The 20,095-nt window shown below is 39.7% G+C and overlaps 1 protein-coding gene across 1 annotated transcript in view; it reads right to left on the bottom strand.

Annotated features, from left to right (window-relative positions):
* The window catches only part of gbe1a (glucan (1,4-alpha-), branching enzyme 1a), a 208,918-nt gene that overhangs the window by 177,150 nt on the left and 11,673 nt on the right, over positions 1 to 20,095 (bottom strand). Inside the window, exon 2 of the mRNA XM_073829881.1 lies at positions 7,663 to 7,832. Coding sequence (XP_073685982.1) covers positions 7,663 to 7,832 — 170 coding nt within the window. The remainder of the gene's footprint in view (positions 1 to 7,662; positions 7,833 to 20,095) is intronic.

Consider the following 20,095-nt stretch of genomic DNA (forward strand, 5'->3'; position numbering starts at 1 on the left):
CCGACCGTGCGGCTCCACCCCGTCTCTCAGCTCCCTCGTCTCCACCGTCGCCCATCGGTCCACCAGCTCCACTGGGCTCCATCGTCCTTTCAGCTCCGCCCTGGTCTGTCGTCATCCCACCTTCGCCTCAGGATTCTGCTCCTCCGGCTGCACCTCGTCGCTCCATCCCACCGGCTCTGTGGAACTCCTCCATCCCTCTGGCACAGCCTCAGCCCTCTGTCGTTCCGGCTCCGCCGCGAACCTCCGGATCTCCGTCTCCGCCTTGGTCGCCAGAGCCTTGGGCTCTGCCTGGGCCCTCTGGATCCTCGGTATTGCCCAGGATCATCAGCTCTCCGTCTCCAACTCGGGCTCTACCACCACCTGCTCCGCCTCTGTCGGTCGGCCCCCTGGAGTCGTCAGCCTTCCCTCCACCATGGCTCCTCCCTCCATCGGCTCCACCGTGGGGTTCCATCATGGCTGCGGTCTGGGTCTCACCTGGCTCCTCCTGCTCCAGCTCCTTCCTGTCACACCCTTGGCTCCTCCCTCCGTCGTCACCTAGATTGGGCTCTGTATTTTGCCCTCCTTCCAGGAGTCCGTCCTCCGCCAAAACCCCCTCCTAAGACTTTGTACATTGTTTCCCTTGTTTGTCGGCGTGAGGACACGCCTTCCGGGAGGGGGGAGGTAATGTCACACCCCCGGACTTTCTAGTTGGTTTCTCTCATCATTTCCCCCCGCAGATCTGTGTGTTTTGGTTCTCCCTCATTGTCTACACCTGAATGTGTTAATCAGTATATTTAATGTGTGTGTTTTCCCCTGCATCCTTGTCGGTCTTTAATGTTACCACTCTGTGTCCTGTGTCTGCCTGTTGCCCGTTGGATTTATTAAATACTTTTCATTTTACTACGGCGTTGTTCGTGTGTTCCTGTCTGAATCGTGACACTAACTAAAGTGTATAGTTCTACTTTTTTTTTTTTTGTAAATTATTGACCGAAAGAGTCCATAAATGTCCATATAGACCATTGTGGCACATTGGACAAAGACACTGCATAAAAATTTTCAGGTTGAATGGACAAATGGTTGCATAGTTATAAGATTGAGCTCCTACACGTGTACCAAGTTTGGTGAAGATATCTCATTCCGTTCAAAAGTTATAGGCATTTAAGTAAAAATGGGCCTGCCTCTTTCAAAAGTTTTGGCACCCATTTGCACCAGTGAGTCAAAAGTTCGACTTAATTATTGATATTCACTCTCCAGAGAATTTTTCTGCACTGGTTTGGTTGAAATATGTGATTTCTTACTTTTGAATCAGTTCCCATCACCCATCTACACAATCTTTTCTAAACAAAAAAGGAAAAATATTTCACTTACATCTGACCAAAGAACTGCCGAACTATCGATCAGATGCTGGAATAGGAAGTAAATAACACAAGCTTAATGAGGAAGCTGCTAAGACACAAATACAACACTATGTGAAGAACCATGAACTAGCTAATTTTTCACTCCGTATCATCAATTATCATTTTAAAAGGTGCTTCAGGCTTTGAAATCAATATTCTCTTCTAGGCATGTAAGCAGTGTATTAAGAGAAGACTTTGAGGGAGGATCAGCGTCAATATGCATCATGTCTTCCAGCTATAATCAATAAGTGCTGAAACTGCATAAGTGGGGCTCCAGGAATAAGCTTTATATTTGTGAACACACAGACATGAAGTATAGATATGTACATACAAAGCTTGGAGTTGGGAGTTTTCACAGGTCACACTCCCAGGACTCTGTATCCCCACACAGCCTGCGGATCACAGCACAACTCTCAATTAGTAGAAGTCTGAAGCTGGCCAGAGGCTTTGCAATAAGACATCTGGTGCATTTTTCTAGTTGCGCTCTTATTCCCTGAGGACTTCCGATTAGGTACCGAGGCTGTGATACGAGCAGTTTTGGGAAAGAGGAGTAAGAAGAGCACATTGGGACGTGGCCCACTGGTGTTTGGACCACTGAGAGTCAGATCAAACATTGAGTAGGATAGATAGCAATCACTGAGCCGGAAGACACTATTTTTGCAATCACATGCATGTAATACAAATTTTCCTGCTAGACTATCTGACTGAAATGTAGGCCTTTTAATTTTCAGTATATTGATGTCTTAAAGGGACAGTCCACCCAAAAATGAAGACTGGTTGCTTTTAGGACCAAAACATTTTCATAAAATATTCTTTTGAAGTGATAAGACAGCTTTGAGTTTAACTTGAGAAAACCGAATCAGTCAGATTCATAAATTAATCATTCAGACCAGATTCATTTTTGAGATACAAATGTGACAGACAGAGATGTATAGTAAGTGATTATTCTCTTAGTGAATTGAACTTAAGAATTGGATCAGTTCAATTTGTGAATGAACCATTCAGATCAGTTAGTAAACCAAGTACAACAAACAGAACTAAATTTGAGTAATTTTTCACTCAGTGAGTTGAACTTGAGAACTGAATCAGTTTAATTTGTGAATGAATCATTCAGATTGGTTAGTGAACCAAGTATACCAAACTAAATAAGTCATTATTCACTCAGTGAGTTGAACTTGAGAACAGAATGAGTCCAATTAGAGAATTAGCCATTCAGACTGGTTTTGTGAATCAGACGTGACAAACAAAGAGAGATGTCAGTGAGTTGAACCTGAGAAATAAAGCAGTGAGTGAATGAATCATTCAGACCGATTTTGTGAATCAGGACACATGCAAACAGACAGATATGTAAATTATTATGTCAGTGAGTTGAACTTACTAAATGGGTCAGCTTGATTTGTGAATGAATCATTCAGAGTGGTTCTGTGAACCAAGTATAACAAAAAGAACAAATTTTAAGTTGGTATTCACTCAGTGACTTGAGAACTGAATGAGTCAAATTAGCAAATGGTTCAGATTAGTTTTGTGAATCAAATGTGACAAACGGAGAAATGTCAGTGAGTTGAACTTAAGACATAAATCAATCTGACTCATGAATGAATCATTTAGACTGTTTTTGTGAATCAGATGTGACAAACAGGGAGAAATGTCAGTCAGTTGAACTTGTTTTGTGAATCAGACGTGCAGTTTAAGCCATTATTCACTCTGTGTGTCAAATTTGATAATTGATAATTGTATTATTTGTGAATGAATTGTTCACATCAGTTTTGTGAATCAAATGTTACAAACAGACTGAAATGTATTCAGTCTGCAAAATATACCTGAGATCTGAGTTTCATACATGTGAATTAGATGAGTTGAACTTGAAAAACAGATTAGTCTGATTCAGGAATGAATCATTCCCATTGGTTTGGTGAATCAGATGTGACAAACACACTGCAATTTAAGCCATTATTCGATTTGTGAGAGAAACTTGAGAATTGTATTAATTTTATTTGTGAATGAATTATTTAAATCAGTTTTGTGAATGAAATGTTGAAAACAGACTGAAATTTAAGCCATTATTCACTCTGCAAAATATACTTTAGAACTGGATCAGTCTGATTTATGAATTAATCATTTAGATAAGTTTCGTGAATCAAATGTGACAAACAGAGATGCATAGTAAGTGATTATTCTCTTAGTGAGTTGAATTTGAGAACTGAATGAGTCCAATTTGCGAATGATCCATTCAGACTGGTTTTGTGAATCAGACATGACAAACAAAGAGAGATGCCATTAAGTTGAATCTGAAAAATAAATCTGTCTGATTCATGAATGAATCATTCAGAAAATTTTGTGAACCAGTACACATGCAGACAGACAGAGATGTAAATAATTATTAAGTTAGTGAGTTGAACTGAGTTGAAATGGGTCAGTCTGATTTGTGAATGAATCCTTCAGACCAGTTCTGTGATCCAACTATACCAAAAAGAACACAATATAAGTTGGCATTTACTCAGTGACTTGAGAACTGAATAAATCAAATTAGCAAATGGTTCAGACTGGTAAAGCGAATCAAATGTGACGAATGGAAAAATGTCAGTGAGTTGAACTTGAGAAATAAATCAGTCTGATTCATGAATGAATCATTCAGACTGCTTTTGTGAATCAGATGCGGCAAACAGGAAGAAATGTCAGTCAGTTGAACTTGAGAAATAGATTTGTGAATCAAATGTTGAAAACATGTTACTCTGCAAAATATCCTTAAGAACTGGACCAGTCTGATTCATGAATGAATCATCCAGACCAGTTTTATGAACCAGGACAGATGCAAACAGACAGAGATGTAAGTGATTATTAAGTTAGTTAGTAAGTTGAACTTAAGAAATGAATCAGTTTGATTTGTGAATGAATAACAAAAACAGAAGGAAACTTAAGTCATAATTCACTCAGTCAGTCATTCCAACCAGATCAACCAATTCAATGAAATATTAGATTTAAAAGAATGATTCATTCTTACATGGATCACTACTTCTTTAATCTATGTGGCAGTTGGCATTTATGATTTAGTTTTTGGGTTTAGAACAACATGAGGGTGAATATATATAATACAATATTAATTTCTGGTAGAACTAATCCTTGAAGATTTTCTGTTTTCTTTTGTTTTGTTGTTGTTGTTGTTGTATATACCCAGCACGTCCTGAATGATTTCAGTACATGTGTTCTTATGTTTTATGTGTGTGCGCAGGGAACGTGTTTTCTAGCTTTCTCTTTTATTGAAGACACTGTCACACCTTTCCGTCAGCCAAAAGAGGTGAGAAGGTTGGAGGGAAGGACCAGACAGGAGAGCAGACACAGAGCAGCTTTTTAAACAGGAGCTTTAAGATCTCTTCCTGACAACATGAATTGACACAAAGTGCTCCCTTTCCTATTGGCCGACTCTACACAGGGACTGCAGGCTGACTCCACTGACAGAATATGTGATCCGTGAGCTCAGAACAGGTATCAGATGTTCCCACTCCTGCGTTTGACAGCTAAGAGCTTCACTCTGAGAAACAAGGACAGCAACGGGTCAAAACAGACGGAGGCTTAGAGAAAAGAAAAAAGAATAATAAAAAAACAACTTCAACTTAAAGTTTCCAACAACAACTACTCTCTCAGAGGAAAAAACTGAGCTCTGAGGCAGAGTGCGAAGGATTCGTTGAGATGCTTCACTTGTGAGGAACAGAGGCACAAGAGCAAGGTGAAGGAAACACAAACGGTAAAGAAAGATGCTCTCAGCAAAAGGAGAATAAAATATTAAGTGGCAAAAAGCGAGAAAACCGGCAAAATGCTAGTGGTGCTCCCTCAGAGTAGAGTTTGTGTTGTGTGTTTGCTGTTTGCTGTTTGCAAGAGCCGGATCAAATAGGAGTTATTACGAAACGCTAAAACTAAAACAAAAACTTTATGAAAAGCGTTTTCATTAAAAATAAATTAAAACTAAAATGAAACTAAACTGCAAAGTGGTTAAAAAGAAAGTGTAAAAATGAAGTACAGCAAACACCTAATAATTTCCATAATTAAAAAGAATCTGATGAAAATGTTGAATTTTAAATAAATAAAACTAAACTAAGAAGATACAAAATAATGTCCAGAAAAATAAATTTACCTGTAACTATGAGATTAATCACTACATTATTCATGATTCAACTATTTAAAAAAAAATAGTTGCCATTATACCACAAAATCTACTGTATAATTTTATTCAGCTACTATCTGGCTAGATTTCATCTTTCTCATTCATTCATTGATATTTTCTCATACTATTTCCTTTCCTTGTTTATTCCCTCTTGCTACATATTTTGTCTTTTCTTCTCTCTCTGACAGTTATCCAAGTAGCACTGAAAAAAGCTTTGAACACCACACATCAAAGTTTCCTCACGCACGTTTCATGCCTAATGCACGTATGTGACCGACCATCTGGACATGAAGATGGCAAAGACACAAACACTGAGTGAAATTCACTAAACATGAATTGTGCTCATTGACAGCATTGTTCATGTGTCATTCAATAGCATCATGTGACACTAAAGACTGGAGTACTGGCTGCTGGAAATTCAGCTTCGCATTACAGGAATAAATAACATTTCAAATATATTCAACTGCTGTTTTAAATAGTAAAAAATCTATCACAATACTTTTTTTAAACAAGTCTTTTCTGCTCATCAAGGCTGAATTTATTTGATTAAAAATACAGAGAAAACAGTAATATAGTGAAATGTTATTACAATATAAAAAATAACTTTATTTAAAAAAAAAAAAAAAGTTAAATAATGCAATTTGTCTTAATGTCGATCCAGTGAGCAACTGAGCATTGCTTTCGCGTGTGATGCATGCACGTTTGCACGGATCGGTGGTTATATGTGAATCTGGCATTAAAATCTATTTGTCAAATAATGTTAATGTATTAACCAGCATTTATGAACGATGAGCAATGCATTTGTTACAATATATTAAAATTTTTGATAACGGTAGGTAATAAAATTACAACTGATCATGTTAGCTCTGGTCCAATAAAAACTATTTTAATTAGTTCATGTATTAGTAAATGTTAGTTTAAGTTAACTTTTAACTAAGATTAATACATTTTTGGAAGCATTTTTCATTGTTTATTCATGTTAACTAATGTTAACAAATATCTATTACCATTAACTTAAGTTCTAAGATTAGTTATGTTCAGTTCATTTTAAAAGTGTGGTCTAAAAAGAAAAAAAAAAAGTTTGTTAAACAACAAAAACAACACACTCACAACCTACACTACCAGCTGTATTTGTATTTGAACAGCAAATAAAGTATGAAACATACTCAAATGAAGCTAAGAAGCTGAACAGGGCTGTAGCAGTGAACATATGCACATTCCTCATTGTCATGTTATCTTGTTATATTTATCTTTAAATTAAAAAAAGAAATTTACCCCCTTTAATATTGTGAAGTTTAGAAGTTAGAAATTCCAGTATCGTGACATTTTTTATAATGTACACTATAATGCTGTGATGCCCAAAATTACTTGAATTGTTTAAAATGATTGAATTTAAGAAAACAATGTACATTTTTCTTTTAATCAGACAAAACTGAGTCATTTCAGTACTGATCATTTATCATTTATAGAAATGTTCATGGAAACAATTATTGTAGTGGCACAATATTTAGCAAATTCACTCCCAAGTGCCCTGGTGACCTTTATTGACTGGCAACTCTAACAATTATTCATAGTTTGTATGTAAACAAAGCTTGGATGAAATTTGTCAACTTAGCCAATCAATTTCCACCGGGGCATCAGTTTAATTTTGAGACACAATGGTTAAGTTTGGCAGTCAGGAGAATGCAAACTGCAGGATGTGTTCCTGTTACTTCAAGATTAGTGGGAATTTCGCCTTATCTTGAACCCTGCTTCTAACAGACTCCAAATCGGCTTTTAATGGAGTAAAACTTAACAACAGAACATCAGTCCAACTCCCTCTTCCTCTCTGTCTCTCGACGTCTCTAAAAGAACAATACTGTCAGACTACTTGTAAACAATCCAGACAAGCACACAATTGGCAACACACATCATTACAGCTTAATAAATCACTCAGTGCAAACCCCGCAGATTCCTCTCCCTGCAAACGCGAAGAGCATTTCAAGCATTAGCCTAAAATTAAAGCCTGTTTCCTTGGAAACAATAAACCGCTTGTACTTTGCTTCATAGATCTGTCCATTAAGAAGGGTTTGTGTCTGGATGTGACAGACAGAGGTCTCTGCATGACAGGATTTTGGTGATGCTTACTGAAATCCCCAGTCAGGAGGACGGCCTCCGCTCCCGGCGCCCATTCCCTAAGGACTAGACCGCTGTCGGGTTGCCGCTGAATTCCAAAGGACCGGTAGCTCAGTGTGAAGCAATCAAAGGTCCCTTCCGCCTCCTCCAGCTGTGCCAGACGCTCAGCAAACCGCTTGTATCTGAAGTCACGACAGAGATAGAGAGCAGGCCAGAAAAATACAAAGAGAAAATACAAATTAAAGATATTATGGACCCAAGCTTCATTTCTCACCCTTACATGAACCAGAGTTCTGCAACTTCAGACAGTTGTTTTCCTCAGTTCACACAAGAAGATCACTCATATTCAGCTTTCTCAGTCAGCTTTGCATCACAGAAAAACATTTTTATTTCAAAGTTATTTTGCACAGAAGATCCGGCTAATGAGTCACAGGTGCTGAGATACATGCACAACTTTTTTTGACAGAGTTTGTCGTACTGACACACAAGTGCTAACACACACAGTGATAAAAATAAAAATAAAAATTTCCACCCTTTAGAAAGATTTTTCAAAAGAGTGCCTCGCTTAGTGATGACAGTCTAGAAAGTGGATCAAATTCAGAGTGTGTGGACATTTTTAAAGTGAAAAGAGTAAATGTTGAATAAATTTAACCCATTGAATAAAATCTTTGATTGTTAAAACATTTTTTTAATGTCTGTTTGAAATGTGTGAAATACTCAGGAAAAAGAAAAACAAAGCAGCAGCCTGCTGATGAAATCTCATTTGACATTTTTGAAAATATTTTGCCACATTTTTTAGCAAAACACTGTTTGTATCTGTGTACTCAACTGAAAAATGAGCGGGGATCTGTGTCCTCCTCTGTTCTGTTAATTGACGTTTCTACCTGATAGTTTATAATTGTGCTAATGCTTAATGACACACTGTCTTTGGTTAAGTGGCTTAATGCAAGTTCTCATTTTGAAGAGTTAGAATTATATTTTTGTGAATTTCCCACTTCATGCTGTTACAGAAGACAAATTCAGAATTTATCTCAAAATTCTGTCATTAATTACTTAACCTCATGTTGTTCCAAACCTGTAAGACCTTTGTACATCTTCAGAACACTAAGATATTTTTGGATGAAATCTGAGAACCTGCATAGACAGCAATGCACCTACAGTACCACGTTCAAGGCCCAGAAAGGGAGAAAGGACATCATTAAAATAGTCATTAAAATGTGACATCAGTGGCACATCCAAAAAGCAAACTCCAGCATATTGAGTTGTCAGACACAAAAATGTGTCACTAAGCACAAAATGAAGCTTCTGCCATGGCCGTCCCAGTTCCCTGAATAGAACCCCATAGAAAATTAGTAGGGTGAATTGAAGAGAAGAAGCACCAACATGAAGCTGGGAATCTGAAGGATCTAGAGAAAGACATTTATTTCACAAGACCCCCCCCCCCACCTTCCGTTATTTTACTTCAATGATAGCTTAGAATTTTGTGATTTTTTTTTTATGAAAGATCAAAAAGTGAGGATTTATGAGGATGCAGATTTTTTTTTTTCCACAGCCATCTGTGTTTGTATTTACAAATGGTGCCAATATTAGTGGAGGGCACTGTATATGGTAAAAGAGCAATTCTAAGAAATATTAGAAATATTTATGTTAAAATATTAGTTATTATATTATACAGTTGACTATTACCGAAGGCTCAAACGCTCACTGATGCTTCAGAAGGAAACAATGATGCATTAGAGCCGGGGGGTGAACACTTTTTTAGCTCTTAATGCATAATTTTTCCTTCTGAAGCATCAGTGAGCGTTTGAGCCTTCGGTAATAGTTGCATATAAATCTGTCAGTTGTCCTCAGTGTGAAAATTTGGATCTCAAAATCACATAATCATTGTTGGAAAGAGTTCAAATACACAAAAATGCTGAAAAACCAAAGAATTTGTGGGACCTGAAGAATTTTTCTGAAGAACAGCAGGCAGTTGAACTGTTACTAAACAAAAGGAAAAAAACAAAAAAAAAACAGCCGTAGATCATGCAGGTAACAACACAGTATATAAGAATCAAGTGTATGTAACTTTTAGACAGGGCCATTTTTATAAATTCAACTATAATTTTCTCTTGTGGACTAAATGTAAATGTCTTTTATGTGAAATTTCTTATTCAGGTCAGTACTAAATAAAAAATAACATGAATTTTGTATGATCCCTCTTATTTTGGTAAAATAATTAACATTTTGCAGATTTTGCAAGGTGTATGTAAACTTATGACTTCAACTGTATATGATACTGCTTTATGTTATATTATTAAAAAATATGTTTAAATTATCTTAATTTTTTCACTCTCTTTCACTTTTGTGTGTATGTCTGTGTGTCGTGAGCATACAGGGAAAGAGATAAATACACTTAAATTATTTCTCTTTTTGAGGGCTTTTTTTAGCCCACTTTCAAAGTGCAACATAATAAAACAATAATAATAATCACTGTTATCACAAATATTCATGATCAACCAATTATGTAAAATGAAGACAAAAAAAAAAAGCATGATTATTTAACATATTGCCCATGTTTGGCATTTCCCATTCGTGCCATTCTTGAGGTAAAAGCATATGAGACCTCTGAGCTTGAGGCTGGTGTTTGAATGTAAAGAGTGTTGGGCCCAGCTGGGACTTCTGTGTGCATATTCATGGCAGTGTTAGGAATAATTACCGATGGGAACCGCTCATTTGGGTTCCTCTGGGAGTTTAAAGTGCTCATTAAAACTTGAGGAACAACAGGGTGATGGGTGCCGTCAAGTGGCCTCTCAAACGCTGCTCTTAATCACAGCGAGAGAGAGCGAGATAGATCGGGAGAGCACGAACAGACGGACAGGCGAAAGGAAAAACAGGCAGAATCCCTTCCTGACGATTCCCAGATAAACACAAACGACCAAACCACTCGACCGATTACTGGTTTGACAGCAACAGCCCAGTCACAGATGTACAGTCACAACCTGTCAGGTGAATCAGAAAATCCACTCGCCATGCTTTCTTGAACTGTAACGACCGAAAAACTTGACGCTTATAGAACGCGTTTATGAAATAGCTGACAAAAGAGACAGAATTAATATTCCGCAAAGCTGCAGAAAGAAAAAAAAAGAAACAATCAAGCTGTGAAAGTGGTTATTTCAAGGCCTTAAGCCTTGAGTTAGCTCTTATAGGCCACACACTGAGATCCACAAGGCTTTTTTCAGACGTCTATCAGCGCAGCTGGACGTACGAAAGGGAAAATATGACCCCCGTGGAGCAGACGGAGCAACTTAATCACCCCCTGAACAAATCCTTTCAGCAGACCATCGCTTATTCAGTCCGGTGGTCAAACGAACTGGAGCTCTCGAAAGAATAAGCGCTTAGGCTCAGCCCTGCTGGAGGTGCCGAGGAAACGCCACAGCCTGCCATTGCGGATATAATAACAAGCTTTCTGCCATTCCCTAATAACAATGATTCAAGGCGACCAGGAGCGGCTGCAAAGTGGTGCATGCTGCACCTCCGGTCAGTTTTAAAAGAGGCTACACTTGACCACTTGATCCTGTCCTCTTGAAAGCCCGTTTTGGTGAATCGCTGCGCTTATCGGGGAGGGGGGGCTCGGAGGGTGAGCGTGGGGAGCTCGAGAGAGATTGTTAGAGGAGCGAGGGCGCTCACGCACGTCTCATCTTCTACGCTAACAGCCCCGGGGTGAGCTGACTCATCATGACACAGCGCTTTTCGCACAGATAGCTCACTTACACGCGGATGAAAACACACAGCAGCAAACACCTCTCATTTCTGCCCCTGGCATCCCTGCACGACCATAAAAGAGTCACAGAGGGTCTTTCACCGCTTTAGAGGCTCTCTTGCGTACACCCAGAGGCGTCAAAAACCAAACTCAAAAGCGCAGTTTAGCTTTGGAGTGGAACTAGGCAAACAGGGACTCCAGAGAAACAGGAAGTGCTGATGGTTTAATATCTGCAGTGTGAGATGGTAAGCTAAGCGGTAAAAGTCACCATTTTCATTAGGCGTTGGGTGTTTATTTTACTTCAAGGCAATTTGTTAAAACTAACATATTTCAACTTTGCTACTTTGCTTTAAAAAACTTTTTAGCATGCTTTGCTATCATGTTTTGAGGCTCTTATGCTCACCAAGGCTGCATTTATTTGATCAAGAGCACAGTAAAAACTAATATTGTGAAATATTATTACAGTTTAAAAAATAACTGTTTTATATTTTAATATATTTTATATAATTTATTCCTGTGATGGCAAAGCTTAATTGTCTTAAGTAGCACAGGTATACCTGTAGCAATAGCCAAAAATACATTGTCAAAATTATTGATATTTCTTTTATGCCAAAACAAAATATCATGTTTCATATTTTGTAAATTTCCTACCATAAATATATAAAAATTACATTTTTGATTAGTAATATGAATTGTTAAGAACTTCATTTCAACAATTTTAAAGGCGATTTTCTCAATATTTACATTTTTTTGCACCCTTAGGTTCCTGATTTTCAAATAGCTGTATCTTAGACCAATATTTTTCTATCATAACAAACCATACATCAACGGAAGGCTTATTTAGTCAGCTTTCATGCAATGTATAAATCTTAATTTCAAAAAATTTACCCTTATGACTGGTTTTGTGGTCCAGGGTCAAATATGACAATTCAGAAATCATTCTGATATGTTATTAATATGTTATTATCTTGGTATTAATGTTGAAATCAGTTGTGCTGCTTAATATTTTTGTGGAATCCAAGATACATTTTTCCCATGATTATTTAATGAATAGAAAGTTCAAAAGAACAACATTTATTAGTGTTCTTGCTGAATGGTAGTGTATTTTCCCACTTTTCAAATGCCTTCAAATGTGTAGCTTTTATTGTCCCAGATTTAAAACATGAAATCTTAACAATTATGGAAGCATTTCTATCATACCAACATTTTTGTCCATAATATTCAAAATTTAGCATAATTTGTTACCAAGGAGAGATAACAGTGAGAGTATGAGTTATATGTGAAAAACAATAAATAAAAACAAGGAAAATATACATCTTAGAACCTTTAAAAAACAAAACTAGTCTTAAGTAGCACAGGTATATTTGTAGCAATAGCCAAAAGATACATTGTATGGTTCAAAATTATAGATTTTCCTTTTAATTCCAAAAATCATTAGGATATTAAGTACAAATTATTTTCTATGAAGATATTTTGTACATTTCCTACCATAAATATATCAAAAACTAATTTTTGATTAGAGAACTTAATTTGGACAACTTTAAAGGCGATTTTCTCAGTATTTCACCCTCAGATTCAAGATTTTCAATTATCTCGGCTAAATATCGACCATACATCAATGGAAAGCTTATTTATTCAGCTTTCAGATTATGTATAAATCTCAGTTTTTAAAAATAATGGACCCCTATGGCTGGTTTTGTGGTCCAGGGTCATATTGTCAGAATGCGTGCAGGAACGGGCAGACAATGGAGGGGTAAAGTGTAAAGTCTTTAATGAATCCTTTTGAATACAAACAACGGAAAACAAAAGAATGAGACACGAGGAAAACAAAAGCTAAAGGACGTAGAATTGCAAAAACATAAGATAACAACAACGCCAGACAAAGCAATGAGAGAAAAAACAAACCAACTTATAAAGGGGAGACTAACGACTAGGACAGGTGGGGCGAATTAACTGATTAAGGGGGGAAGTCCAAATATGGGCATGGAGAAGCCAAATTAACCTAAACAACAGGGGGAGACGAAGGGAGAAACCAAAACATAAGGAACAACGGCGGAGAAAACACTAGGAAAAACATACAAACACAGTCCATAAACCTGACACATAAATCTTTTAATATTTTTATTGCATGTCATTTTCAATCTAACTGTAATTTTGTCTATTATGCAAAAAGTGTGAAAACACTATTTAACTATTTATGTCGAATTATGCAAAAGTGTGAAAACACTATTTAATTTGTTTCTTTAGGATACATAAAATGTTAGTAATGAAATTTTACTTACAAAAGAGTCTACCATTTTATTTAAAAAAACATTCAAAATGTCATTTCTAGCTGAGAAAGAAATAACCAGGATAGCCAAAGTTAAAGAAGCACCCTATTATGAATGAGAAAGCCAGCGACAGAGGGGGCGAAAAACTTCTTGCTGACCTTCTGCTGACACAAACCACATCTTAACCGTTAATTCTACCAATTAAAGAAGAAGGATGAGGACACAACTCCTGTTTTTGTCTCCTGGATTTGCCATCAGGGACTAAGCCTTTGCCTCACTCAGCCAGTCTAGGATATTGACTGTGTTTTAAAAAAAATACTGAGGTTCTTTTCTTAAGGTGACACACCTTGGAATTAAAACTCTTAATGGAGTTGTGCTTTAGACAAATTGATCAAGGGTGTTCATGTGGGAGATGAGGCTTTCATTTCTTTTGTAAAATTAAGAAAATAAATGAGACAAACAAACAAGAGTATATACTGTAAAACTATGGCATGATCTAAAAAGCTGGGAAGTCAGCCTTTTTTTCTTCTTGTTCTTATCTGTTTAAGGAAATTTAAAACTTGCACACCAGTGGCCCGCTGCAGTGAATGGGTGCCATCAGAATGAGAGTCCAAACTGCTGATAAAAACTTCACGATAATCCACAAGTAATCCACACCACTCCAATCCATCAGTTAGCATCTTCTAAAGCAAAAAAAAAAAAAACTGAGTGTTTGTAATAAACACATTCTTTATTAAGACGTTTTTAACTTTAAACTGTTGCTTCAGGCTATAATAAGAGTCCTCCATCAGTAATATTGTTTTTTTTTTTAAATGAAAAAGTTGTCTTGTTGTAATTGGGAGGGAAATATGCACAGATCAAGCACCATTTACAATTGAAAGCAGAACAAAACAGTTCTAAATAAGTATGTCTTTGAATTTTAATGCGAGAGGACAGATTTTTCACTGGAGGATGTTTTTGTCATGATCTGGGCTGTGGGTTTTCCCTCAGCCACCTGAGGTCGCTGTTTCCCTTTCCCTTGCACTGCACTTCCCTGATTGTTTACACCTGTCTTGTTGTCATTAGCACTCATAAAGCTCACACCTGTTCACAATCATATGGACTATAAGAACTCTCATTGCCCACTATTCATTCTGGCTGCATTGTCTTCTGTTCTGTCTGTCTCTGTGTTCCCCGGATCTTGAGTCAAGTCGTGTTGTGCCATGTTGGCCTTTGGTTTGTGTTTGTTTATTGTTTTATTATTAAAAGAATCACTTACCTGCATTTGGACCCATCTCTCAGCCTTGCATACGTGACAGAATGCAGCCAGCATTTATGGGTCCAGCAGGGAAGTTTTTTTTCAAAGCGGCGATGCCCGCTCACTTTGTTCCCGATGCAGCGGCGTCTGCTCACGCCGTGCCCGAGTGGGTGGCAGGCATTTACGCTCGTCTGACGGCGGGGGATGCTAACTCGGTTACTGATGCTGCGGCGACCACTCACACTGTTCCCGAAGCGGCAGCGACCGCTCACTCTGTTCCCGAGGCGGCGGCGACTGCTCACTCTGTTCCCGAAGCGGCGGCGACCGCTCACTCTGTTCCCGAAGCAGCGGCGACCACTCACTCCGTGCCCGATGTGGCTGCGTCCGCTCACGCTATGCCCGAATGGATGGCGACCGCTTACACTTCTCTGGCGTCGATGGCACAGGAGCACGTCCGCCACGTGGCGATGGTGGAGGCATACTTTCGGGGGATTGCAGCCGCGCAGGGGCGCGCTGACGTTCCTCTGGCGGCGATGCCCGCTGACGTTTCTCTGGCGGCGATGCCCGCGAACGTTCCTCTGGCGGCGATGCCCGCGGACGTTTCTCTGGAGGCGATGCCCGCTGACATTTCTCTGGTGGCGATGCCCGCTGACGTTTCTCTGGCGGCGAGGCCCGCTCACATTCCTCTGATGGCGGTGATGCCCGCTGAGGTTCCTGACGCGGCGGTGACTGCTATCTCTGTTCCTGACGCGACGGTGACCGCTCTCTCTGTTCCCGACGCGGCGGTGACCGCTATCTCTGTTCCCGAAGCGCCGGCGACCACTCACTCCGTGCCCGATGTGGCTGCGTCCGCTCACGCTATGCCCGAATGGATGGCGACCGCTTACACTTCTCTGGCGTCGATGGCACAGGAGCACGTCCGCCACGTGGCGATGGTGGAGGCATACTTTCGGGGGATTGCAGCCGCGCAGGGGCGCGCTGACGTTCCTCTGGCGGCGATGCCCGCTGACGTTTCTCTGGAGGCGATGCCCGCTGACATTTCTCTGGTGGCGATGCCCGCTGACGTTTCTCTGGCGGCGAGGCCCGCTCACGTTCCTCTGATGGCGGTGATGCCCGCTGAGGTTCCTGACGTGGCGGTGACTGCTATCTCTGTTCCTGACGCGACGGTGACCGCTCTCTCTGTTCCCGACGCGGCGGTGACCGCTATCTCTGTTCCCGAAGCGCCGGTGACCGCTATCTCTGTTCCCGAAGCGGCGGTGACCGCTATCTCTGTTCCCGAAGTGGCGGTGACCGCTATCTCTGTTCCCGAAGCGGCGGTGCCCGCTGACGTTCCTCTGGCAGCGGTGCCCACTAGTGTTCCTCTGGCGGAGAAGCCAGCTCACGTTCCTCTGGCGGCGAGGCCAGCTCACGTTCCTCTGGCGGCGGTGCCCACTGGTGTTCCTCTGGCGGCGAGGCCAGCTCACGTTCCTCTGGCGGCGAGGCCAGCTCACGTTCCTCTGGCGGCGAGGCCAGCTCACGTTCCTCTGGCGGCGGTGCCCGCTGACGTTCCTCTGGCGGCGATGCCCACTGGTGTTCCTCTGACGGCGAGGCCAGCTCACGTTCCTCTGGCGGCGGTGTCCGCCCACGTTCCTCTGGCAGAGGTGTCCACCCACGTTCCTCTGGCGGCTGTTTCCGCTCACGTTCCTCCGCTGCACGGGCCTGGCCCGCCATCCCTCCCCGTTTCACCGTTCCCCCTCCCACCGCCCTCCAGACTTATGGAACGTCTGGGAGCCGTTCTGTAGAGAGGGGGTACTGTCATGATCTGGGCTGTGGGTTTTCCCTCAGCCACCTGAGGTCGCTGTTTCCCTTTCCCTTGCACTGCACTTCCCTGATTGTTTACACCTGTCTTGTTGTCATTAGCACTCATCAAGCTCACACCTGTTCACAATCATATGGACTATAAGAACTCTCATTGCCCACTATTCATTCTGGCTGCATTGTCTTCTGTTCTGTCTGTCTTTGTGTTCCCCGGATCTTGAGTCAAGTCGTGTTGTGCCGTGTTGGCCTTTGGTTTGTGTTTGTTTATTGTTTTATTATTAAAAGAATCACTTACCTGCATTTGGACCCATCTCTCAGCCTTGCATACGTGACAGTTTTACTTTAGATTATGGATTTGTATTTTGGCCAGAAGCCAGAACTTTTTAAAGTTAAAACACCTTAATGATAGATTTATTACAAACACACGGCTTTTCACTTTTTAAGACAATAACAGGAGTCGAGTGAATTACTTGTGGATTACTGTTATGTTTTGACGGCACCCTTTTACTGCAGAGGATCCATTGATGGGCAAGTGATGCAATGCTAAATCTGTTCCAATGAAGAATCAAACTGATCTATATCTTGGATGGTCTGAGATTGAGTACATTTTCATTTTTGGGGGAACTATTCTTTTGATAAAAAAAGTAAAATAAAATAAAAAGTACTTCGATGTACTTTTGTCTACTACTATGTACAATGCCTTCTATGACGTCTATGAAGCAGAAGCGAGAAGGAAAAAAAAAAAGAAAAAAAAAAACAACCAGCCCTTGAAATGTCCAAGAGGGATTAAACAGCCGCCAATCAGGATGTAACCGCGGGAAGATGATGATACAAAATCGCTCGCCAAGTTATTATCTTATGACCAAATGCTATTTTCTTCAGCGCTGAGTGGAATGGTCCAGGTGAATCTTTACCTGGGGCTTCTTAAAGGCAACCGCAAAGACAAAGGGAAAATAAGCTCATGAATAATAATAGTGCAGTGCAGTGTGTGAGAGCTCAGCATCCATGACTTGATTATTGGTGCGAAGCGGCATACTGGTGAATGCCGGCATACTACTGGAGGGCTGCTGACTTCCTACAGTGTCTATCCCTGACCAGTGTTGTGCGCCCTTAAGCAAAGAACTCAAGTCCAGAAATTGCTCTGGGTTCCTGCAATGTTATCAAATGTCTCTGTCATCCCTCACCCATGAATCCACCACTGTGGCTTTGCAAAAGCTCATCGCTCTACTGCATGTTAATAAAGTTTGGTTCCAGAAGAGGGAAACAATCTCATGTCTTTCCAAACCTGTATGACTGTGTTCTTTCTTTGACAGACAAATTAAGCCTCTAAAGGGTCTTGTAGAACTACAACTAAATTTCCAACTGCAGAATGAGATTAATAATAAGTGAGTCAACAATCTTAAAGACACTCCGCAACAGCAGGTAATCATGTAATAATCTTGCAGACAAGCTGGCCTCATAAATTCATAAGCTCACTAGTTCCCTAGTATCGCTCTAAGCACCACACGACTCCAACTTTCACCTGTAGCAAAACAGCATTAATCAACCCCCTACTGATCAACAAAGTCCCCACAAAGACTACTCTTTTTATGAAAGTGGTGGTTGGACAATACATTAAGTAAAGTGTGGGGTAAACTATATTGTACATTTATTAAATGAACTGAAAGAGATAATCAACTTTAACTGACATCTTGCAACACAACTATATTTCAAAAATGTAATTTAATCTTGTAAATGCAATATTTAAAATCTGATAATGGGACTTTAGATTTTACAACACAGCTATATTACTGTATGTGCAATTGCAATTTTAAACATCACATGACATTAAATCTTTAAAACATAATATGTTGCAATTTGTTTTGTTGTTTCTCGTAACTGCGTCTTTTAAATCTCACAGTGTGACTTTACATCTCACAATACAATTTTTTATCTGATAAATGTGACTTTTTGGGTAACACAATTTGATATTATATCTTGCAACTTGTCACTGTAGAGTACACTTTCAGTCTGACTTCTCTTAAACATGCTAAGACAGATCCTTATATCCTCTGCATTATCCTGACTCAATTTTTTATCTGATAAATGTGACTGTGTAATTGCAATATTTAAAGTTTTCATCGTGATTTTATATCTTGCAACCTGTCACTGCAGAGTGCACTTTCAGTCCGACTTCTCTTAAACATGCAGAGACAGATCCTTATATTGTTCAGCATGGAATTGGCAAGCAATTCCAGCTGCAATGTTGAACCGATTTCCTATTGAGAGTCTCTGCATTATCCTGTCTTTTTGTGAATTTGTCTTACGTGGACAACCAGTCTTTTATATTAGTGAGTTAGTGTCATTGTAAACCTGCAATATTTAAGAGATTTGGAATAACCAACTTCTCTGGCAGTGGCTAAAGGGGTCATCCCTTTGGCCTTTAACTGGGCAACCTCCTGTTGCAGGGTTTTTGTCTGCCATTTTGCAATCTCAGTGAAAATTGAAAGGATTCTGCCAGTTTAAATAGAGGTTTGTCATATAATTAAAGAAATCTACACCAGATTAACACCAATAACTTAGAGGTTTCTGTAGGTGTTCACAATGCAACTTTTTATCTGATAAATATGCAATTCTTTTTTATCTCATTGCGTTGGAATTTAATATCTTGCAAATTGTTGCTGCAGAGTGCACTTTCAATACGACTTCTCTTAAACTTATACTGTTCAGCACTGAACTGGCAAGCAATTCCAGCTGCAGTGTTGAACCGATTCCCCATTGAGAGTCTCTGCATTATCCTGTCTTCTTGTGAATTTGTTGTACATGGATGACCAGCCTATTTGGGAGACTTGAAAGAATTTGTGTCATTGTAAACCTGCAATATTTGACAAATCACAGATATGGAATGACCAACTTTTTTTGCAGTGGCTGAAAGGATCATTCCTTTGGCCTTCCTCTGGACAACCTGCTGTTGCAGGGTTTCAGTCATCTTAAAGCGGCCAGCCATCTTGCAATCTCAGTGAAAATTGGAGGAATGCTGCTAGTTAAATAGGGTTTGTCATATAATTAAGGAAATTAGCACCAGGTGCCAGATTACCACCAATAACTTTAGGATATCTATACAGTGCCTTGTGAAATTATTTATACCCCTTCATTCTTTTCACATTTTGTTATGTTGCTGCCTTTTGTTAAACTACTTTAAATTACTTTTTTTCCCACATCAATCTACACTCCCTACTCCATAATGGCAAAGCAAATAGGTTTTTAACATTTGTGCAAATTAATTAAAAATAAAAAACCGTTGCATAAGTATTCATACCCTTTTCTGGGACACTCAAAATTTAGCTCAGGAGCATTCATATGGAGTGGAGTTAAACTGTGGCAAATTCATTTGAATAAGTATGATTTAGAAAGGCACAC

The sequence above is a fragment of the Garra rufa genome, chromosome 23 (assembly GCF_049309525.1).
Source record: "Garra rufa chromosome 23, GarRuf1.0, whole genome shotgun sequence".
In the NCBI taxonomy this organism is placed as follows: Eukaryota; Metazoa; Chordata; class Actinopteri; order Cypriniformes; family Cyprinidae; genus Garra; species Garra rufa.